The sequence below is a fragment of the Vanacampus margaritifer genome, chromosome 3, assembly GCF_051991255.1.
Source record: "Vanacampus margaritifer isolate UIUO_Vmar chromosome 3, RoL_Vmar_1.0, whole genome shotgun sequence".
NCBI classification, from domain to species: domain Eukaryota; kingdom Metazoa; phylum Chordata; class Actinopteri; order Syngnathiformes; family Syngnathidae; genus Vanacampus; species Vanacampus margaritifer.
In genome coordinates this window covers 716259-736775 of record NC_135434.1, presented here as the reverse complement: position 1 = coordinate 736775, position 20517 = coordinate 716259, and the positions used below count along the sequence as shown (strand labels likewise).

General features: G+C 41.7%; 2 protein-coding genes across 3 annotated transcripts; one reads left to right on the top strand and one right to left on the bottom strand.

Moving 5' to 3' along the window:
* Positions 1-137: 137 nt before the first annotated feature.
* Positions 138-15103, top strand: castor1 (cytosolic arginine sensor for mTORC1 subunit 1). The gene is made up of 10 exons (XM_077561541.1): positions 138-666; positions 3141-3211; positions 3506-3705; positions 4123-4258; positions 4713-4839; positions 5849-5965; positions 6883-6965; positions 7045-7139; positions 9115-12502; positions 13324-15103. Exons 1-9 carry the CDS (start codon positions 554-556, stop codon positions 9184-9186), a joined length of 1014 nt encoding a protein of 337 aa, XP_077417667.1. The 5' UTR covers positions 138-553; the 3' UTR covers positions 9187-12502; positions 13324-15103.
* A 593-nt stretch (positions 15104-15696) lies between these two features.
* On the bottom strand, positions 15697-20392 carry spring1 (SREBF pathway regulator in golgi 1). 2 transcript variants are annotated; one of them, XM_077561547.1, is made up of 5 exons: positions 20151-20392; positions 19830-19986; positions 19479-19630; positions 18735-18848; positions 15697-18362 (listed from the first exon to the last, which is right to left on the bottom strand). In XM_077561547.1, the coding sequence occupies exons 1-5, from the start codon at positions 20244-20246 to the stop codon at positions 18276-18278; spliced, it is 606 nt and encodes a 201-aa protein (XP_077417673.1). In that variant the 5' UTR covers positions 20247-20392; the 3' UTR covers positions 15697-18275. The 2 variants fall into 2 exon arrangements, with proteins under 2 accessions (XP_077417673.1, XP_077417674.1); XM_077561548.1 differs by having other exon boundaries at positions 15697-18359.
* Between the last annotated feature and the right edge of the window lie 125 nt (positions 20393-20517).

Sequence of the window (20517 nt, the reverse complement as noted above, 5' to 3'; positions counted from 1 at the left end):
CTGCTGCCATTAAATTTTATTTTTTTTTAATAATCATCTGGGAAAAAAAGAAACGGTGTTTTCAGTTGTTACCATTTGCTAATTTTGCTTTTTTTGGGAGGTCAGTTGATAATGTTAGCATTATAAACACGTTTTGATAGCATACATGTTACGCTAACGTAGTTGTGCCAAATTATCAAAATAATATAGCATATATATTTTCTTCTTTTACTTAGGAGTTTACTCAATACCTAATACTGTCTTTTTATTATTATTTTTTACTTGTACTTGTGTAGAGACTGTGATTTAACTACAATTTTTTTCCCCACCTAGTCTGCAGTTTGAGTGAAACATGAGTTCAAGATGGCAAGAGCGCGAAATCATACACTGTTACTTTAAGAGGAGGGAAGGGGGGCGGTCTGTTGCCTTTGCTCATTTGAATATACGGTAGTTGCGCTGGCTGGGCTTGTCGGATGTTTTTCATCCGGCGGACAGCAAATGCGAGTGTTTTTGGGTGTGCAAGGTTAGTGGTTGTTATTACTGGTTAGCGTCAAGTGCTAACTAGCGTCTGGACATGGAGCTGCACATTCTGGACCACCGGCTGCGGGTCACCAGCATCACCAAGAGCGGCCTGGCGCAATTCACGCACGCGCTGATCAAGTTGATATTCCTCCGCCGCCGGACACGGTAAGCGAGAGCTTGTTGATTTTCTCCACTCGGAACATTTGGGAGAAGTTACGTCAGTGTGCATATTTGGTGATGCTGCCGCCGTGCCAGGTTGCCAAAAGGACCAGTTTCGCTTGAATCCACGGATAAACTGCCGCCATCTAAATGTGTACTTCGTGTGATGATAACATCTCATGTTTTTATAAGGCTGCGACTGACTGTGCTGCGTTCCCTAAACCTGGGAAATTTGTGTTGTAAACCGCCCCTCCTCTCTTAACGTCACTGCGAAGTCTCACAATGATGGACAACTTTTGTTTAACTTTCGCGACATGTTATACCCGCCGAGTTCATCTTTGGTGGGTCCACTTTACGTATTTAACAAGGCTGACAGACTTGTGTGCTGTCCCGTCTTAATTTGTGAGTGTGAGATGTACTACTACCGCGTGGTTGCGAATACAGCAGTGTTGGCATGTTGCACACCTGCTTATAGTTGAGGCCACGCCCACCGACTCCCATTGGCTTTCTTGGGCGTTGAACATAAAAGGTGATCCAATCAGACCCTGATTTGTGATGATGCAATAGTGCGCCCCCATTTGTTAACCCTAACCCTAACCCTGCAGTCGTGGAAGGTGGGAACTGGGATTTATTCTATTTTTTTGTATTACTAAAACGTTATGTTCATGTGTAATCTTTATTCTAATTTAACTGAACTGGAATTTCTGATTGTACAGTGTATTTCTTTAGTGTTGGTATGTTGACAAAGTATAATGTTGCTCAATTGTCAAATTTCATGCTGTGTCAAAAACAAAACGAGCGCTCCAACGCTCGCTTTAAAAATGGCGCATTAGTTCACCCAAACATTAAAATAAAGAGGGGAAAAAGAGAAATGTCTGGCGAGAGCCTGTCTGTACTTTATGAATTAAACTGAAACAGCTGCACGTGTATTATTTCCTAATGATCCAAAAGTTGTTCCAGTGAGGAAAAGCCTGTTTCAGTTTTTTAGATTTTTTTATCCTCCCCTTTTCCATTCATTAGGGAGGAACTCCCATAAGTGGAGTGCAGGAAAGGGGAGTACACGTACATGTGCTAAATGGCCTCTCGGTTTCGTGCTCAATGTCGGTTTGTGGACAAAAAGTGTCTGGACGCTTGCGGGAAGTGGAAAAGCGCAAGAATGTGTTTACGTATGTGACGTGTAAGCCAAAAAGCAAAACAAGGATCAAAACATGCACAACAACGCAACATTTAGGAGAATGTAAAGGATCTGATGATTTTAAAAGTTAGAGGAGACCAACAGGAAGGTGAAAGGTCAACTTTAAGGATCACAATGTGTGTTGTTTGTTACACACACACATACACAAACACACACGGAGGGCCGGTGGCGAGAATTCGCCGAGTCAGCAGTCGCTCGGGTTGCGCAGGAACTGCAGGGTGGAGCATCCTTTCATCTCAGGCGGAGACAAAACAAAATCCACAACAAATGTTTTTCTTTTTGGCCGTTTCCAGCGTGAACGCATGCAACAATTCGTGGATGTCGCTTGAGCTTCCTTCTGTGGCCTGCAGGCTGTTGTTGTCTTCCACATCCTTTTTCACTTTTCTCCCGCTAGGCCGCGGTTCGCCATTTGCGCTCCATCACGCATTCATGAGCAATCATACTGGCTGTCATGGTTTCAACTATTAACAGAGTTGTTTCAAATCAATATGAAAAAAAAATTGTTTGTGGAAAATCCTTGTTATGCTTATTATTATTATTATTTTTACTTGATCGTGTGTTTCGCGTCCTGTTATTTTGTGGATTGTTTTTGTACAGTTTAACTATTGTTTTGCCTCTCATTTAGTTTGTATGTAATTCCATATTTGGCCACTAGATGGCGGCACATCGTTTAGTTTGACCTCAATTTGAAGGAAGAAAAGTGAAAACGGGAAGTGTTTCAAGAACAGCCTCATTTTTGCTGATTATCGAATGTGAAATCCTTTAATCCTGGTTTCTACATCTGCAGAAAGTCATGGCTGGAGGTTGATTTGATCATGTTCGTGATATTTGGCCATGATAAGATTGCAGACTGATATTGTGAGATGAGATAAGTTTATTGGTTTGTAAAAAAAATTGTTAGTCTTATCCATTGTTCTTTTGGGGGGCGTTGCGGGTTTGGGCCTCAACCCGTGTGCCCTTGAGCAAGACACTGCACCTCCTGATGCTGCGTCAACAGGAGCTGATTGAGGAGTCGGTGATGAAGATGGAAAGAGTGGAACATTTGCTCGAATGTTTTGAAACGGAAGCAGTCACTCCTGACAGCTGACGACAGGAACAAGAAGTTCCTCGTTGTGTAAATGACTTTGACTCCAGATGCGAGAACTTCATTTATGAACGTTTATTGTATCATTCGTATGTTAAATAGAGAACAGTAATGAATGGAAAACAACAATGAGGGGATGTTACATGTATGTGTCCCCACAATGTCATTTTTTAATAGAAAAGAAAAAAATCCTTCTTTCAGATGCAAGTTCTTCAGTATGACCGAGACCCCCGAGAATTTCACAGTCGTGTTGGATGAGGAGGGCTTCAAAGGTACGACAACAAAAATAATAATAACAAACAGCAGTTTACTTTTACTCTCTGTATTCTAACAAGTATGGGAAATAATATGATTATTGATTAATATAGTATTTGTATTAGCGCTGCGATGACGTATGATCGTAATAACGCATTCATCTATTTTTAACTCCATTAATTGAGTCATGTTTGTCATGTGATTAACTCAGCCTATCGAAAGACAGAAAAGAATTATGCACAAACAGGTGTGCAAAAGCAACATCAGCAAGTCTTGCCGTGCGCTGATGATTGACGCCATCTTGTGGGCAGAGCTGGAGGCCTCGTCGCAACTGCAGGCGGAGGACTCGGTGTGGCTGCCGCTCAACGTGCTGTCCGACGGCAACGCCTCCGCCTCGCTGGGCTCGCAGCCGGCCGGCGTCACCAAGGTCGCCGAGTCGGTCATCGCGCCGCTCGCCCGCCAGCACGTCTCCGTCTTCATGCTGTCCACATATCAGACCGACTTCATCCTGGTCAGCCAACTGATTATTATTTTTTGGGGTGTGTGAAAATGATTTTAGAAAGTTGGATTTTTTGGGCTGAGGTAGTTAATAATATACAGGAAAATGCACTAAATGCATCATTCTTTGAAGTAAAATTGTGCTTTAAAAAATCAACTTTGCATTTTTTAGAAGGAAAATCAGAGAAACTAAACAAGAAAAATTTTCACATTTTTGAGAAATGAATCAAAAGTATTGAAAGACTGACGAGTTGAACGCGTGCTTTCAAAAGTTGTCAGAAAGTCGATTGAGGTTCATTCAATTTCGGTGTGCAATTTCCCTGCAAAAGCCAAACATTCGCTCAGCAGCCAACATTTAGCCGCGAGCAAAGAAAGAAGTCGTGTTGTGCGTGCAAGTGAAGTCAACGGGCCGCTGTTTTTGCGCGCGCAGGTGAGAGAGAAAGACCTGCCGGTGGTGGTGAGCACTCTGGAGGAGGAGTTCAACATCTTCCGCGAAGTCGGAGGCGAGTCGCTCCTCGTCCGCGGCCACGACGTCGCCAACGGCCTCCACAAGAACGGCAAAGAAGGTGAGCTTAACTTTACAACGGGGAAAAAGCTGCAAAAATGGACCTTTTTTGGGGCGGTTCGAGTCAATGTTTGAATGCTCGAAATGTGTATTAAAAAAAAAAAAAGACTCCAAATTGTTTCTGATTTTGGACGAGCTCATATCAGCTGATTAAATTCACTCGTTTGGGCCCTATAAATATTCAAATCAAACGTGGTCCATATTTCGATTTTTTTATTCGGATCCTAAGAATTCCATAAAGCTATATATTTATATTATTTATTTATTTTTACAATTGCCAATTGAAAATAGAAAGAATGATTGCCAACAAAGCACACAGAATCCTGCATCAAGTTGAAGGGCTTTTGATGGTGACGTCTTTCCAGAAATGAAAACCATTTTTGGGCAAATACGATGAGTCAAAATGAAAGGAAAATGCCAATGTCAGCAAAGCCCGCCTCTTATTTTGTCGGCAGCCGTGCCGGCCTGCACGCTTCACCCGGTGCTCATCCCTCAGAACCGCTTCTGCGTCATGTCCTTGGACCCGGACACTTTGCCCTCCATCGCCACCACGCTCATCGACGTGCTCTTCTACTCCAGCAGGTGAGAGCGATGGACTGCAGTACCCTTGTCAGAACACCAGGTGGCGCTGTAGCTCAAAATGTGGCAACAGACGAAATGCGCGTGTGTGGCCAGTAACAAAACAAGATTGAGATGAAACGGCTTCCCAGTTCTTTTACGGCACAGATCCTGGAGACTTTTTTTTTTTTTTCCCGTCAGTCTACTCGTGACAGACACAAAAGGCCATTTTGTGAAATGAAATGCGTTTCAGGGGCTGGATTGTACATTTAAAAAATCCGGTGGTGGCCAACAAGCTCATTTTTGACTTCTTTGAACCAAAATGGCAGCCTTCCTGTAACTAAAGGTGTTAGCTCCATCTATGAAATTTCATGTTGCTAAGCCAAACTGCCAAGTGGCTGAATTGAAATCTCAAGGACAAGTTTGTCTTTGAAAATGGGAAATCTGTCACCAAAAATATCCTGTCCTATCCGTCCTGTGCCTCTTCTGGCATGGCTTCTTGGGACTTTTTTTTGTGGGTCTCCTCATGACAGACATGCTTACTAAGTTGCATATTGCTAACTGGCAACTTCTAATTTTCATCCATGTGATTGGTTGGGCGAGCCATCAAATTCCGCTGCCGTGTTCAAATTACAAAAACTCCAAATTCTCATCATTTTGCGTGATCTTGTAGAAGTAGTTCAAATTTGGTACCAAAATCTCTCTGATGAGTTTTTTTGTATTTTGGAAATGGTCAAATTGACCCTAAAAGGTCAGTGCCAAGGCCAAATGACAGACTTGCTCAGCTTTTTTTTTTTTTGCATATTCATGATTGACATGTCTACCAAATTCATGTTAGTAGTTTTGGAAAGCTCTAAAAGGATTTTGTCCTGGACACGTCCTTCCCTGGAAATGCCAAAATGGCAAATCTCTTGCGATCAAAAAGGAGGCAGACCTCTTGCGTCTTTGCAAGGTTTACGTCACGAGACGCTTTTGTGGGTCAACTCAAGATTGCTGTAGTTGCCAAAGTGAAAGTTTTGCGTTTGCCTCGCAGCGCCAAAGAAGACGAGACTTCGTCTTCCAGCGCAGACTTGGAGCGGATCAACTTCTTCTCCTTCTCTCTGATTGACGGTTACGTGTCGCTCGTCATGGACACGCTCGCTCAAAGACAGTAAGTGTGATCGTGGCTGCCGTGACAACGCGAACGACAACACGGACGTTGACGTCCTCCGGCGGCTCGAAAGCGGCGCTTCTTAAGGTGGAGCCGGACGGATTCCAAAAAGCTGACGCGACTACCTGATCCTTTTGTTTACTAGTAAACCAAATACCGATGTCTTACATTCAGAAAAAATAAAATAAATCAACTGGTGGGGTTAAGTAACTCCAGGAAGGTTAAGAAACACTGCTCTAAAGTGTCTTTGATGGTTTTTTTTTTTTTCTAAATAAGCTACAATGCTAAGCACGTGCAATTGAAGATGAAATTGTTGAGAAAAATCAGCAGCTTTCAGTTTATTGTGTCCAGAAAAAGCACGTACGCACGCTTCAGGGTGAAATTGTCTTTGATGTTATGCTAATTATGCTAATCCTTCCATAAAATATTCGTCCACGTCTCAAACTTGTCGTTGATGTAAAAAAACAAACAAGCTAAATTAGGTGCATTCAATGGTTTAAATGGTCTTAGATGTTTGACAAATTGAAAGAAGAGTCTTCTTGTGTCTTTGATGCTGATCAAAATGTGTACGTTAAACTTAACATTGACGAGTAGAAATTATTTGATGTAAAAAAAAAAAAAAATAACTCTGTTATGGGCATTTAAAAAATCGAATCGTTTTAAGGTGTTCACAATTTGTATTTGATGTTTAGTGCGTATATGCATTTGAGGTTCTCTTTGATATTTCAGCATGTTAGCTTCGCAGAAAACGTCAGCGTCTTAGCGACAACACGCATGTTTGCGTCACTGTATATTCAAAGTGAAGTTTCAAAATAACTCCACGAAATATCAGAGTGGCGTTCGTCTCAGATGTTTGCTGCTGGTCTTTGATGTTCCCGTAAGTTTTCCTCGACTCAAAGCTGTTCTGGATGTCCCAGGTTCCCCGCCGATCTCCTGTTCACCAGCTCGTCCGGGGAACTGTGGAGGATGGTGCGCATCGGCGGACAACCCCTCGGCTTCGGTGAGCGAGCGCTCTCGTGCCCGGTCTGTCTTTTCAAGATGGCCTCCCGAGCCAAACGTGTGCTCGTGGCTGCTTTCAGACGAGTGCGGCATCGTGGCGCAGATCTCGCAACCGCTCGCCGACTGCGACATCTCCGCCTACTACATCAGCACGTTCAGCTTTGACCACGCTCTGGTGAGTGGACGCCGTCGCAGCGCCCGCGGTCCGACCGCTGACCAATCCTGACTTCGCGTGACTCAAAAACCCGACTCACTCACTCACTCTTTTATTTAAGGCGCGCTTGCTTGCTTTATCATCCGGAAGCATTTCTGCCGCCTTGACTCACCAGCAGGCGAGGAAGTGGGGTGGGCGGGGCTCGGCTGTCTTTGAGGTTTACAAAAACGCTCATCTAAGACGCTTTGAAGTTGACAGAAACACGAAGAATGAATTGTCATTGATGTTAAAGAAAATGTTAAGTTGGGGGGCAGTTGCGTTGTCTTTGATGTTTCCGAAAAACGTGCAAAATTGTCTTTGATAGAAAGAACACGTGTTATAGTAGTTGAAAGTGTCTTTGATGTTAACAAAAACTCGTCTGGGGTAAAAAACACATGTTGGATTTGGTTATGTTGACAGCTAATTGGTCTTTGATGTTCACAGAAACTCGTATGTTCAGTTAATTGGGGCAAAATTTTCTTGGATGGTAGCAAAAACAAACTTTTTTTTTTTACAGAACTCATAAGGTCTGGTCTTTGATGATAAAAAAAACCCTATTTGTTTACAAAACGATGCCTCTTAAAAGGATGTTTTCTTTACGAAGACATTAAATTGTCTTTGATGCTTACAAAACACATACATGAAGTTCATTTACTTTCAATTTTCTTTGGTTTTTCATCATTCAAGACTCAATAGTCTTTGATGCTACCAAAACCTTGCACGTTTGATTCATTGTTGACATAGGTTGGGTTCATTCAAGACTAAAGCCTTTGACGTTCACCAAAAACCCATTTAGGAATCTTGATTTTGCTCAAAACAAGTGACTGTAGTTCGCTCAACACAAAGTATTTGATGTCAGCAAAAACATGTAATGATCAAGGAGGACTAACATTTGTCTTTGATGTTTACATGAGGACTTTGATGTATAAAGACAGGTTTGAGGACATTGATGATGAAAAAATGTTAACCTAATTAATATTAAACTGTTGACTTTTACAAAAAAGAGGTCGGCCTTGTCAATTGAATGAAGTGCAACGTGTCTTTGATGTTTACAGAAACGTAGTTAGGCTTATTGACTTCAAATTTTATTTTTTCAAAAACAAAAAAATATGTATTTATGGTTCACTGAGGACAAAATATGATGATGAAATTTGCTGTCTCCCAAGAAAAAAAAAAAGACTTGTGTTTTTGTTCTATTGATGCAAGATCCCTTTTTTTGATGTTGAGCTGACCGACGCAAGCGGCGCTGACAGGAAGCAGGCTGCCTGCCGTGTGTATTTTTACCGCCTATTGGACTAATCTTAGCAGTTTTAGTGCACTGTCATAAGTAAATGCAACGAGCCCACCAAGCGGCGAACCCTTCCAGCCCCGCCCCCACCCTCGCGAAAGCTGTTGTTTTGCGCCTGTCGCAACGAGGTTAAAGAAAGTTGAGGTTGTCCCTCACCCGGCGCTCCAAAAAACGTCGGAAAGTGCAAGAAATAGACGAGCGTGCGTGAGTCACGTCATCTCGAATTCAAATACTACAACCGGGAAGGGACGACGACTCAGCGGATTAGTCAAGAGTATTTTTTTTAAATTCCACAGAAATTTAAGAGTGAAGTGATGTGTTACCCTTGACTCTTATGCGGGTGTGTTTTTATTTCCACTCGCACTCGTCGTCCCAGGCAAACCTCCAAAATGGAGATTTCAGTTTTCACAAAGGCGGCAACGATTCCGTTCTTCTTTTGTCCGCGTCATTCAAGCGTCCAACAGGTCCTCGTGGCTCAGGGTTTCAAATGAAGAGTTTCAAGACACGTTTAGGGTTTCTAACAAGGGCCGAGGTAGCATTTTGAACAAGGTTTAGTGTTTTAAAGACTACTTTGTCTTTTGCTATGAAAATGCTCTTCCAAAGCCTCCCAATTCTCTTTGGTTTCGACAAAGAAATACAAAAGCAAATAATTATTTGTGTGTTTTTGAGGTCCCCGAGGAGGACATCTCTCGTGTGAGCGACTTGCTGCACAAGCAGCGGACGGACCCGACCACCGGCTGAACCTTGACCTCCCATTCCGCCTTGGATGCCACCAGCACTTGCGCTCCAACAACTGATGTTTTGTTTTCTTGCTTTTTTTTTTTTTTTTCCTTAAACGCGGTCCTCTCAAAAATGCAGCCAACGTCCTAAACGCGTGAGGAGGCCAAGCGTCCTTTTAATGGGTCAGCATTTCGTAAGGACATACAAACTAACAAAAACAACAACAGGTCAAAAACGTGCACAAACTTTTGAAGTCGAACATTTCTGGGCTACATTTTGTACTAGCTCGACGGTTGCTCAACGTAACGGTCATGAAAATAAATTATTTCGACGCCTTCGTAAAATAATCGCCTATGGTATTTTTTTTTCCAGCTTTTTCAGGAATCACAAAAAAATTACAATTTGCATCATGATGAGATGTATTAGGCAAAAAATATATTTTTGCAAAAAAAAATGGCTTAGGCAATTATTTTAAGAGGGTGACGATATGGAAACTTGAAGGATGCTGGTGGCTTTTTCTCTCCCCCCCCCCCCCCCCCTCCCACCACCACAGTTATCGGGAACATTCTGGAATAAATACGTCTAAAGAAATATTCTGAAAAAAATACAATAATTATGAAATAAAAGGAAAGAAATGCACATATTACAAAATTATGAGAAAATAAAAAAGAACAAAATCAGGCAAAAATATAAAAAAAAATACTATTATGATTGACATTGGAATAAGTTAACCTTCACACATAATTTTTTATAAATAAAATAAAATTCAAAATAAAAACATTACAAAAAATGTATCAGACAACAAATACAAAAATATTAGACAATAGAAAAAGCAAACAAGAAATGTGCAAAAATATTTGGAAAAATACAAAAATGTTGACGGTAAGAATCGAAAAATTAAAATACACAAAGGTGAAGACAAAAATTACGACAAAAAGAATTTTCTGGGCAAAATGATGCACAAACTAGAGGGAAGCGTTTAAAAAATGTAAATGGATATATTGTATAGTAAAGAAAAAAATATCAGAATTTTAAAGAAACATTTTAGAAAATAAAAATAGAAAGAAGTATTGGAAGGCCACATATAGACATGTTGAAAGAACATTTCACAACATATTCATATATATTTTTTTCTTTTAAATGCTGAAAAATGGGAAACATTCTGCTCGATTGTTGCCAAGGAGCTTTTGTACTTTGGCCGTTGCCGTTTTCCTGCTGTGGTGACGTCACGAGAAAAGCCAAAGAAAAAGCCAAAATTCAGGGATGGGAGGGACCCGGCGGACGTGAAGCGCGGCTCCGTATTCTTAGATTTGCGAGTCCATTTTGAGAGCGCCGGTGCCAGGGAGGTCCGGCACCGCTGATGTGTCAGTGAAACGGATGCTTGACACGTGTTGCAAGGATGAACTTCCCGAGTGTGTCAGTTGTGGGAGTGCTCAGTCCAGTATGATGATGATGATGATGATGATGATGATGATGATGAGCGTATGAGGACACTTCCTCGCATATAAGACACGAGACACAAGTGAGGAGCAACATGAAGAACGGACACGATGGCTCACACGCTCAAAACGATGCTGCACTGTGGTAACAATTTCTCAAATATTTCTTCCATTGTGTTAACATGGTCAACATTTTTTACTCTTTGTGCTTAACCCTTCTGACCCATGTTAAAGTTAAAGAACTAAAAATGTACATTTTTTTTGCTATAAAAATTCTCATCAATGAAAAAGGTTTACGTTGATATATTTTCAATTAAAGTGGTCACAAATGTTTGCCGGAATGCTTTTGAAACATTCAGCATAGTCAAATTGACCCATTTTAAAGTTGAAGAACTACAAATTTGTATTTAATTTGTTTGCAAATAAAATTCTCATCAATTTAAATGGTTTACTATAACATATTTTCAATTAAAATAGTTACTAATGTTTACCGGCTTGACCCTTTTGACAGTTAAATAACTTCAAATGGTCGTATTTCAGGATGAAATATTTGCAACAAAAGCATCAAGTTTATCGTGTTTTTATCTTGAAACGGTCAATTTGAGCCGAACCTTATCGTTGCTTCTGACAAATCAAGCCAACAGAACGCTTCATTCAAAAAGAAAAACACTATAAATGCACTCGTTGGATTACTTGAAATGTCCACAATTTCCAACTTTCCGCTTCTTGCGAACATACTACATTTTTACTTTGTAATGTTTTTAGAAAAATAAAATACATTAAAATGCTACCGCTAATCATGTTTTATTGGACACAAATGTATGCCTTCAACGGCAACTCATTGCATGACTTCAAAATTCTAAGATTTCGGCTAAGATTTCTGATAAGTGAGTTTTTCTGAACGTTTGTTTAGGTAGAAATTTTCCACCCTTTTAAATGTTTTTTTTTCTCTTTTCTAAATAAACTCTTAATGGCTTTTAAAAATAAATAAATCAAAAAAGCAAAATGTTCAGCACTTTAAGTTGCATGCTGGCTGCTTGTTGCATTATTTGAATGCTCAAAATGTGAAGGCCGGAAAAAGGATTTTCTATGTTTGTTTTCCAACGTTGTTGACTTTAAATTTAAAGAAAAAACAAAACAAGCTTTACTGTTCAATCACTGACTGAACCTACATTCTACTTTCGAAATGACAATTTTGCAGCACAGAAAAAACTTGTCTACTTGAAGTGACTTTTTATGCCTTATTTTTCTTACCTTTGGTGTTGATCTAATTGCTTAGGCCACTTTTGTTTTTATTTTATACATGAAAACATGACGCCTTTTACTCTGAATGACTTCAATGTCCAAAATGTTAACCCTCGAAAATACTTTTCCACTTTCACATACTTTTTTTCCTAAGCACGTTATTTAACTTGATTTCTACCTGGATAACAAAAATGTTAACTCAAGAAAATATTTTTTCCCACCTTTTTTTCCCTTACAAATGATTTTCATTCTTATTAGGATGTTACTTTTTTGAAAATATACACATTTTGCAATTTTGATGGATTTATCCAGTGTATTTTCGTACAAATTTTGCACAAGCATTTTATTGGGCACTCCCTTTTTTTGGTACCATATTTGGCACATGAAAACACAAAAACCAAAAGCCTTGACTATTCTTTTGTACGCGAACAATTTGTATCGTATCGCCTAATCGAATGCTCAAGACTTAAAGAAACTGACGTGTGTGGGAATGTGCCCTTTTTTTTTTTTGCTCAGCACTGCTGGTGACGCTGGTTGCTCTTGAATGTCGCCCGGCGCTGCTCGCCGCCATTACTTGCCAGGACGCCTTCGCCACCCTCAAGTCAATCACGAGCTTGCTCAGCCTTGCGACGGCGCAGCTGCTTGACGAATACGTAAGTGTGCTGACTTGTATAGTTCGGTATTTTATTGTTTGAATTTGTTTTATGCTTCGCTGTTGTTTTTATCATAATATTTTTATATGTTCAGCACTTTGGGAAGTGTTTACTGCATACATTTTGTGTTTCAAGAATCAAAGACTGTTACATAGTGTAGAAACCTTTGGGGTGGGTTGCGGCTTGGGTAGTTTCCGACGGTCTGGCCGGCCGTGAAGGCATCACAGACTGTTTTCTCTCGCTCGTTTTTTTAGAAGCTACGTGCTATTTGGTTGTTGTGTTCTTTGTGTTCAACCTGCTGTTTTGAACTAGAAAACTGTTGATTTAAAAAAAGAGCCGTTAGCTCCATAGTTGGCCTGATTTTTTTTTTCACCATTAAAATCCGTTCACAGCAAAAAATGGAATATTACAATTTTGGTGTCAAATGTTTCAGAGTTAATTTCAAGTTCAACCCCCAAAGTGTATTTCTAACACTGTGTGTTTTAAATGGAGGTCTGTTGAGTTATTTGACAGAGTTGATTTCTAAACCAACTCTGCAGAGAGCTAATCAAAGTAAGCTCCACCCACTTGACTGGAACTTCTCTGCCGCAAAGGCTTCTATGAGTGCCAAGTGCTATTTCATAATGTCATGTTCATGTTTTCTTATTAAGCAATCAAAGGCGTGATAAGTTCAGCGTTCCATCGTGTTGTTTTAGTAACGGGGCACCGTGACCGAAAGTCCAGATGAGTTCCTGCCTCACAATAGCAACAAGGACAGATTTTTTGTGCCGCGTGTCATGTGTTGCGCACACTCATGGCTCTTCGTCTCTCCCCCCCCCCAGACCACCTTTCACGGCCTGACCGGCCTGCCTTCCAATGTCCCCAACTACAACGTGGGGGGCGCCGTCTTCTCCGAGCAGCTTCAGGACATCCACGCCCAGAACAAGGCCTTCCACCTGAATATCAGCAAGGTGGAAGACTACCAGATTGGGGATTGGGGCAACCCCACCAACGTTGCCGAGCATCTCACCACGGTCAAGTGGAGTCTTTTCAGCCAGCGAAACATCTTGAAACAGTTGGTCCAGCGAGTCTACCCGGAGGTGTTGCTAACAACGGTAGCGCCAACGCACCAGATCCTCAATCACAGTTGGGACAAGAAGTCCTACGGCTGGAAAGTCATCGTGGCCCTGAAAGACTGGCTGGCAGAGGTCAACCAGGTCCTGAATGCGGCTCAGGGGCTGTGCGACAACCACACTGCCAGGGCCGCGTGAACCGGAGGGCGACGGGCGCTTGAACAACTGTTGGGGACAATTTGCTGGACTCTGAAATCCAGCACGAGGAGGCAACCGATACGTTTTCTACTACTGATGACTGTTCTATGCTTTTCTGAAAACTTCTCAAGAGAAGAGTTCTGCCTGCTTGTGGGAGAGAAAACGGTTTGACACTAGAACTGGAACTGGCCACTTGTAGTGTGTGAAGGGTTCTCGCTGATTTCTGTGGGACAAAAACTGTCCTTAAGATGTAGACCTTTGAGCAGATTCCAGTTCCAGAAGGCAGTCAGATACAAAAAATCAAGGGTGCCGAGACCTCCAAGTAGAATTAAAATACAAAAGGTAGCTGGTTCAAAACCAGTCCTTTCACAGGGATTCGTTCAAATGATGTCGCACAGAAAATCTGGAGGTACGATGAGAAGAGTTCTGTTCAGGTTGTGGAGAAAATGTTTGGGCAAATCGAGTGGGCGACAGTGGAATCCCCGTCAGAACTCATTTGCCCCTCAACAAGTCTATCTTTGGGTCCCCCCCCCCCCCCCCAAAGGCCTCAGAATGCAGACCCACAAGCCTAGTCAGGTACGAACCAATCCGCAATTCCTTTTGCACTTTCCTCTGATGAGGTCACTGTCGTTCTATAGTCACTGTTCAGTATTATGATTATTTATTTTGATGTTTTTACTTAAGTTATTGCGCTATTTATTGTTATAAATTAAAATGCAGAGTTTATGAATACTGTGCCGTTTTAATCGAGTATTGTGTTGTTGCTTGTTACCCCTCGACGGTATTGTGAGCCATTTTGGGCTTTTTGATGCTTCTGATCAAGCCATTTCAAAAATGAAATACTGCCCACGGTTTTAAATACTGTATGATGGGCCACATGTATGAACAACAAAAACCGCGCCGAGCTCTTGGACCCCTAATGCACCTGCCCCCGGTGCCTCAGATCAGCAGACCAGACACAATTCAAGATATCGAGGACAAGGCGGAGACTTGGAGGGGATCGACCTTCCGCTCAATATTAGGCAATCTCCCTCGATCTACTTTTCGAACCCGTCTTAAAACCTTAAAATCTGTATTCTTCGGCTTTTGGCACACCGCGAGACTTAGCATTGTTTCGATGCTTTGTGCTGTGTTATGAATCGGATGTTTATTCTATTTATTTATGTATTTATTTACTTCCCTACTTCTCGTTATGAATTTATTTATGTAAATGTTATTTACTTGTATGCGACTTACTTAAAATGTTTGTTTTGTTCTGGTCTTACTTATTATCCTTTACTGCATGTACAGCACTTTGTAATACGGCAATGCTTGTGCTTTTATAAATAAAGTTGAGTTTGTCAAAGTACAATCCCTGGAAGTGTCAGGGACTCATTTCCCCCCTAACTTTCCAGGGGGCGCTACTGAGTGACTTTGGGAACTAGCGAAGTAATGGTTCCCCCTAGCTTGGAAATCCAGAGTTCCAGACCCACTCGCAGCTTTTTCAAGAAAGTGGGTGTGGCTTGCCAGGCTCGGTTCCCCCGTGACGGTCATTAATCAAGCTGGCAAAAAGTCTGACAGCCTCGCATATCTTTCCCTAATTAGGACCTTGGTTTGTTAGGACCGCGGGATGATTAATGGTCCCACGCCGTCAGTCCGTCCCTTGAAGGCACCACACGGACGGGTCACCACTTGACTCCAATCAGGACTGAATTTGTGGGCAGATGGTCCAACCGTATTAACACATTCTGGGACATCTCCAATGACTAATTGCGTTGCTTCTTGCTCATTACAAATGTTAATTTCCCACATGCAATCATTTAGCAACATTACATTTGGTAGGCATGTTTTGGCAATCTTAAGTCAACTGAGAAAAACGTCCCACCAAAAATGGCTACCTCTAAGCACACAGCAAGTCTGCCATTGAGCTTGGAAACCATTTCACCATCCTGTGGTCAAACAAAGTCTTTTGATTTGGTCATCTTTTTATTGCACAGAATTTTTTTTTACTGAAGCGGTTGATTTTTGCAATTCCCAGGTTTCTTTGAAATTGTTTGAAAATTCAGTTCTAGAAGCTCGTTCTACTTAACGGGGCATCTGGTCGACATGTTTACCATGAGTTCATCATCATCTTTTTTTCCCCCCCGGTTTGTCACCACAGCGCGTTTTCCTCCTTCATCCTCCTCATGTCTTCCCACACTACGTCAACCTTCTTGTAAGTCTTCAACCTCTCGTTAATGGCAGCTCCATCCTCAGCCACCAATTTACTCATGACCCCCCCCCCCCCCCGTGTGAAAAACAACAATTAATGTCTTCTCTCTCTCACTTTGTTCCCAAGACATTTAAACTGGGCTCTCCCTCTCATAGAGGGGAACACTAGATGTCTCAAGGCAGAGTCTACAATGAAACGACTGGTCGGCCATCTTAGGACAGGGGACTGCTCTGGTTCGCTGTGCTGTAGTCTCCGGTAAGTTGGATGATTTACTCGTAACCATATGAGTATATGATTCAGGTTGAATTTTTAAATCTCTTTTTTTTGGGGGGGGGGGGGGGGGCAGCATATTTGTTCATGTTGTGGAGGGGGCGTGGCTCAGTGGTCGTCTCCCAATCCAGAGGTTGTGGGTTCGAGCCCATGCCTTTGTGACCATGTCGAAGTATCCTTGAGCAAGATACTGAACCCCCAATTGCTCCTGATGCTGCGTCACGAGTAGGTGAACGGGTAGTCGAATGTGAAGCGCTTTGAGGGCCTTGTAGGGTGGAAAAGCGCGATATAAATCAAGTACCATTTACCATGTCTTGTCCAACAAAAAGAATGAAAATCGGTTGAAAATGTGGGAGAGTTGAACAACCTACAGCTATTTTAAAGTCTGTGCTCCTTTGAATGTAACGCTGTGAGTGATGGAGCAGCCTTGGCCCAAGATTGCTAGTCTCGCAATTTCATTTTTCCTGGGCTGGCGAACGGACATAAAAAAAAAAGATTGACCTCAATGGCTAAGTAATGCTTTGAAAGTCTTTCATGGTTTCACAACCACTTTTAGTTCATGAACATCCGTTGATATACTGCAGTGGTCCTCAACCCTGGTCCTCAGGGACCGGTATCCAGCCTGTTTTCCATGTCTCCCACAGCCAACACAGGTGGAGATCGTTATCAGCCTTCTCCAGAGATTGCTGATTAGCTGATGATATGAATCACCTGTGTTGGCTGTGGGAGGCATGGAAAACAGGCTGGATACCGGGTGTCCCTGAGGACCAGGGTTGGGGACCTCTGATATACTGGACACTAACACGATGAGCAGGATGGCACTCGGGAGCGCAGACCTCTACCATGGCAGGACTGCGAAACAAAAGTAGAAGAATAGAGAATAGTGCAGTACCGTCTTCTCTTCCGATGATGTCACCGACGTACGAGATGCCATTTTGTTTGGGGGTTAGTGTTGAAGTGACAATCAAACAATAAAATTACAACTTTCTTTAACCATCCCCTGACTGACAGGGACTAAACAGAGTTTAACAATAAAGAGTATGATATAAATACCCCCCCCCCCCCAAGAAAAAACTGTTAAAGAAAACACCGACTTATGTTTTTTTCCAGCTGGTTTAGGACAATTGTGTGCGATTTCATTGAAAATGACATCAGTTTCTCGTGTTTTTTATTTTTATTTTTGTCACATCTTTGGGAAAAATGGGGAGTGATATTTACTTAAAAAAAAAAAAAGTAAAGTTTTATTCACTCACAATTACATTTTACAGGTAAAAGGAAAGGAAAGCCTATCAATTTCTGAGTGAAAAACTAGTTTTTTCCCAAGTAAATATTGTTCCCTATTTTTTCAGTGTATGGGTTGATTTTTGGTGGTATTTTTCATCTGAGGAAAAAAAAAATTCTAACAGTTTATTAAATAATCAAACCATCAAATATTACTGTATATTTTATAGTCGGCAAAAGTAGGCGGATCTGTTAATAAATATAGGTAAAAAATATCTAAAATTGTCTGAATAAACTAGCAAAAATACCCATAGATACAACAAAAATGTTTTGCTCAATTGGGTCATTTTTTTTCCAATCTGATATTTGGATTCAGCACATTAAATTTGTCCTAAATCAGCTTAAAGAAAAAAATCTTTGACAATACATTTGTTGTTGGACAGTCAATTTTTTTTTTGCCTTTTCTCAAACTCACCCTACTTTTTCACCCTTAAACCCCTTTGTTATTTTTAAATTAAAAAAATCTCTCCCACTCCCCGTTTCAAACCGTTTCACAAAAGACATGACTATCCTCAGGATGCAATTGTTGTCCTTCCTTCATTGTGGCCCTGAATATTTCTTAGCACAGGAAACAATACGTATCCTGCCTGCCGCGTGCTTGGCGGAGGTCACCGAGTGATTATATCGGTCTCGTCCTGAACGAACGAGAGACGCCTGCCGGCCGATGACCGTCACGCACAACTGAATGGAAGTGCTGCGGATGCACTTATCAAGTGCAAATGCCGTATTTGTTGTCCGTGCGCTTGGAGGGTAAAAAGGCAGCAAAGGTCTTTTTGGTGGTTCAGATGGGAAGGAGTTCCGGAGGACTTTCGCCGTAGCAGTACTTGGCTTGAGGGTTCCGGTACGTGTTCTCGTGTTGGACGCTCTGCTTAAACAACAAACAATAGTTTTTTTCCCGTCAGACTTGCAAGTAAATGTGCAAAGGACTGTTTTGACTTTTGAGTGGACTGGACACTTTTTTTTTTTTTGGTCCGTTAATCCGGTGTAGTTGTATCTTCAAAAGGTAACGTGTATATCAAATTTTAATTTATGATTCGTGTATAGTACAGAGGGTTGATTTTGGATCATTTTAAATGGGAAAACTTCTTTTTACGGTAATATATTCGAAGACCTTGAGACATTTTTGCAGTTAAAATAATTTCAAACAGGGTCGCAAATGGCCAACATGGAGCTCAGAAGATTGCAGGAACGCCAGCCAGTGTGACAAGACAAAGAAAAAGAGACTTCTGGATAGACGTACTTGTGAGGAGGTGCGACACTTGGCCAGGCACAGTTCAAACAGGTCCTCGACGGCGGTGAAGAGGTTCTGGAAGCCTTCGGCGGCACGGTTCAAGAAGCGCTCCAAGAGAGCTTGCTAAAACCAGGGACATAATAGAAATTACAGCTGTTTATTCTCTTTACCGTCCGACTTTTGTCCTCCAAAGTTATCTGATGGGGGGTCATTTTTGAAAAAGAGTAAAAAAAAAGAAGAGAAGGACCAGGAAGATGTATTTTGTCAATCGCATTTCCCCCAAGAAAATTCTTTAAAATAGATAAATAAATAATATTTTTTTTCCAAGAAAGTCCAGGCTTTTTTTTCCCCCCTCCAAGAAAAAATGTGCATTTCCCACCCAGGACAAAACAAGCTATTAAAAATGTTAAATATGACTTTAAGCTTCTGAATTTAAAAAATAAATAAATAAATTTAAGATAAAAAATTCATCCACGATTACTACTTAGTCAAAATATGACATAGTTCTTTTATAATTGACTTTTCTCTTTTCTTTTCTTTTAAAGCACAACTTCATTGTCATGCTCATAACGTTCAGACATTTGTTCTTAAACAAATACATTATTCTTCTAAGATTCTGCCTTTTTTTTGAGATTATGAAAATGTCTAAAAATGTGTTCTGATAGTGACAGTGTGACCAATTGCATAATTTCTTACAATCATAGACAGATTGCATCGGCGCTTTGGGTGCGTGCGTGCAGATGAAGAAGTTACCTTATCTGGCCGTAGACAACAAGACACGCAGTATTCATAAACGCTGCAGCATCCGTTGGCCAAGCAGCTTTTGCAGACGTGCTGCCTGGTGCGCGGCGCGTTGACGTTGCAGCAGCCGTTCACCAGCAAGTCTTTACGCTCGCACACATAACCTTCACGAGGAGACAACACATTTTTACGCTAATTTAAAGTCACCTCAACTTTATTGATAAAGCTCCTGGAAGTAGAGTGACCAACTGTCCCGCATATATACAACCCCCCCCCCCCCCCCCCACCAGAGCATGTTCCACTTCCCAGTATCATCATCACCTTGACAACCACTTTGAAGAGAATGAAAGGCCCATCACTCACCCAACTCGTCGGTGAGCAGCGTCTTGCCCTGGATGGAGTTCCGGCAGTGGCCCATCTGTCGACTGCTGTTGCCCAGGTTGAAGCGCACTTTCCAGGGGATGCGACGCTCCGTGTCCCTCACCTCCAAGAGGACGCGGTCTCGTATGGTTCGCTCCTCCTGTATACGTGGACTCATTTTAACACTTGTTGCTATGGAATTGACATGGAAAGGGCGGCCAGTTGTAATGCCTGCAGTAAATTGTGAACCCCAGCTGTTTTCCAATTTACTATTGGCGAGGCCAAGGGTAAACTCATTTTAACGCTTGCATGCTGATGCTACACCTGTTTCAACGTGCTGGTGAGGAAGTAGATGAGCGACAGCCCGAAGACGATTCCCAGAACCCAGCGCTTCCTCAGGAGCCGCCGGAGCACCATCATGGCTTGACTTGGTCAACAAACATCCAACCTCCTGTCGGTAAATTGTGCACGCGTTTGTGCCCAAGCTCGCTAGCTCCCGACACACGCACACACACACACAACGGTGATAAACGTAAAAGAGAGAGCGTTCCGAATAATTTACAGTTAACCCATTTGGCATTAAAAAGTAACTTGATCAAATGTGACAAAAACAAAGCAACAGTTAACGTTTCCACGCTGGTCTGCTTCGTTAGCTTGATAGCTTAATTTAGCGTGAGAAGCATTAGCAATC

Bases quoted from the DNA above. Each gene is read 5' to 3' on its own strand.
- castor1 (XM_077561541.1), top strand. From the start codon at position 554: ATGGAGCTGCACATTCTGGACCACCGGCTGCGGGTCACCAGCATCACC. The intron at 667-3,140 runs GTAAGCGAGAGC...TCCTTCTTTCAG, and splicing joins TTCCTCCGCCGCCGGACACG to ATGCAAGTTCTTCAGTATGA. The intron at 4,259-4,712 runs GTGAGCTTAACT...TTTTGTCGGCAG, and splicing joins CCACAAGAACGGCAAAGAAG to CCGTGCCGGCCTGCACGCTT.
- spring1 (XM_077561547.1), bottom strand. From the start codon at position 20,246: ATGATGGTGCTCCGGCGGCTCCTGAGGAAGCGCTGGGTTCTGGGAATC. The intron at 18,849-19,478 runs GTAACTTCTTCA...CCCTGGTTTTAG, and splicing joins GTTGTCTACGGCCAGATAAG to CAAGCTCTCTTGGAGCGCTT. The intron at 18,363-18,734 runs GTACGTCTATCC...TTGTTGTTTAAG, and splicing joins AGTGTCGCACCTCCTCACAA to CAGAGCGTCCAACACGAGAA.